General features: G+C 55.6%; 1 protein-coding gene across 1 annotated transcript in view; it reads left to right on the plus strand.

Annotated features, from left to right (window-relative positions):
• The window catches only part of LOC107117018 (DNA (cytosine-5)-methyltransferase 1-like), a gene marked incomplete at both ends in the record, with an annotated part of 52,658 nt that extends 51,314 nt beyond the window's left edge, over positions 1-1,344 (plus strand). Inside the window, 1 exon segment of the mRNA XM_015419050.1 lies at positions 1,181-1,344. Within this exon segment, the coding sequence (XP_015274536.1) occupies positions 1,181-1,344 (164 nt within the window).
• Between the last annotated feature and the right edge of the window lie 360 nt (positions 1,345-1,704).

A 1,704-nucleotide genomic window follows, 5' to 3' on the forward strand; every position in this document is an offset into this window, starting at 1 on the left:
TAGTCAGCTGCTGGGAGCATTATGGTGAAATATGCATTCTGCATATTGTTCCCTGGTTTGTTTCACCCAGGCAGGGATCCCTAGTCTTCTTGAGCCTGTAGGCACTTAAGAACCTCAGAAGAGCCCTGCTGGATCAGACCAGTGAGGGTCCCTCTAGTCCAGCATCCCGTCTCACAGAGGGGCCAGCCAGTTCCTCAGGAGGGCCAGCAACAGGGCCGAGAGGCCGAGGCCTTCCCCTGATAAGAACCTCAGAAGAGCCCTGCTGGGTCCGACCAGGGAGGGTCCCTCTAGTCCAGCCTCCCGTCTCACAAACAATTCCTCAGGAGGGCCAACAGCAGGGGAAGAGAAGCTGAGGCCCTCCCCCGACGTTGCCTCCCGGCTCTGGGATTCAGAGGCTTAGTGCTTCTGAACGTGGAGGTTCCCCTCAGCCACCATGGCTAGTAGCCACTGATAGACTTCTCCTTCATGAATCTATCTAATCCCCTTTTCAAGCTTTGGCCTTCACTACATCCTCGGGCAGCAAATTCCACCTTTGAATCACTCTCTGTGTAAAGTAGTATTTCCTTTTGTTCGTAGTGAACCTACTGCCCGTCAGCTTCATTGGATGCCCACTTTAGGAATTCTGACACAGGGTGGTGGGCACAGCCACAGTGGGAGGTAGAGCAACACACACAGAGAGAAGAGGTCCAAGGCACCATTTTCAAAGCACCCTGGGAAAGACGAGGGAGAGAGAGAATCAAACCAACACTGTAGCGGCAGCTGCCACTGAAACAGTATTATTTCAGCCTGCACAGCCAATGAGATCTCCAGTGGCCAGTCAGAAGCCTTGCTGAACAGAAGCCCCATTTTCTTAAAACACTTGACAGGTGCCAAGAAAGGTTTTTTTGGCAGGCGCATGGCGCCCACGGGCACTCCGCTGGGGACTCCTGCCCCAAGGCTTCTCATCCCACGAAGGAGCTTGCAGGGAGCGTCAGAAGGATCGGGGGGAGTGGGACTTCAGCCTTTTTTTGCCTCGGTCCTTCAGCTGCTTGAAAAATCTCCCCCACGGGGTTGGACCCCCCCTGCCCTGTCACCCCGCTCCACTCAGAGCCCTCTCCCCGGGATGCCGAGCAACGGCCAAGTGCGCCCCTGCCCACACGCCTAGCCTGCCAAGTTGTCTGAGTTCTCGTCTGCTCCCCAGGCAAGCCTTGCGACCCGGCGGACCGGCAGTTCAACACCCTCATCCCTTGGTGCCTGCCTCACACCGGGAACCGGCACAACCACTGGGCCGGCTTGTACGGCAGGCTAGAATGGGACGGTTTCTTCAGCACGACGGTCACCAACCCCGAGCCGATGGGCAAGCAGGTAAGGAGACGCCCCTCGAGCAGGATGACATCAGTAGAGCGAGTGTTTGGCAGTTCGCGTTACTGGACAGAGAGATAGTTAAGCATCCTAGATTCATAGAATCCTAGAATCATAGAGCTGCAAGGGACCTCCAGGGTCATCTGGTCCAACCCCCTGCACAGTGCAGGAAATTCACAAATACCTCCCCCTCCACACCCACAGTGACCGCTGTTCCACGCCCAGATTCGTGTTACTCCTTTCCCCCATCTTGAGGAACCGTTTTGCACAGCTTCAAGGGTTTGCATAACTTTACAGCAGCCATATTCGAGTCCAGTAGCCAGTTTGGTGTTGTTGGTTAAGTGCATGGGCTCTAATCTGGGA

This window comes from Gekko japonicus, unplaced genomic scaffold, assembly GCF_001447785.1.
Source record: "Gekko japonicus isolate JY-2015 unplaced genomic scaffold, Gekko_japonicus_V1.1 scaffold5387, whole genome shotgun sequence".
Lineage (NCBI taxonomy): Eukaryota > Metazoa > Chordata > Lepidosauria > Squamata > Gekkonidae > Gekko > Gekko japonicus.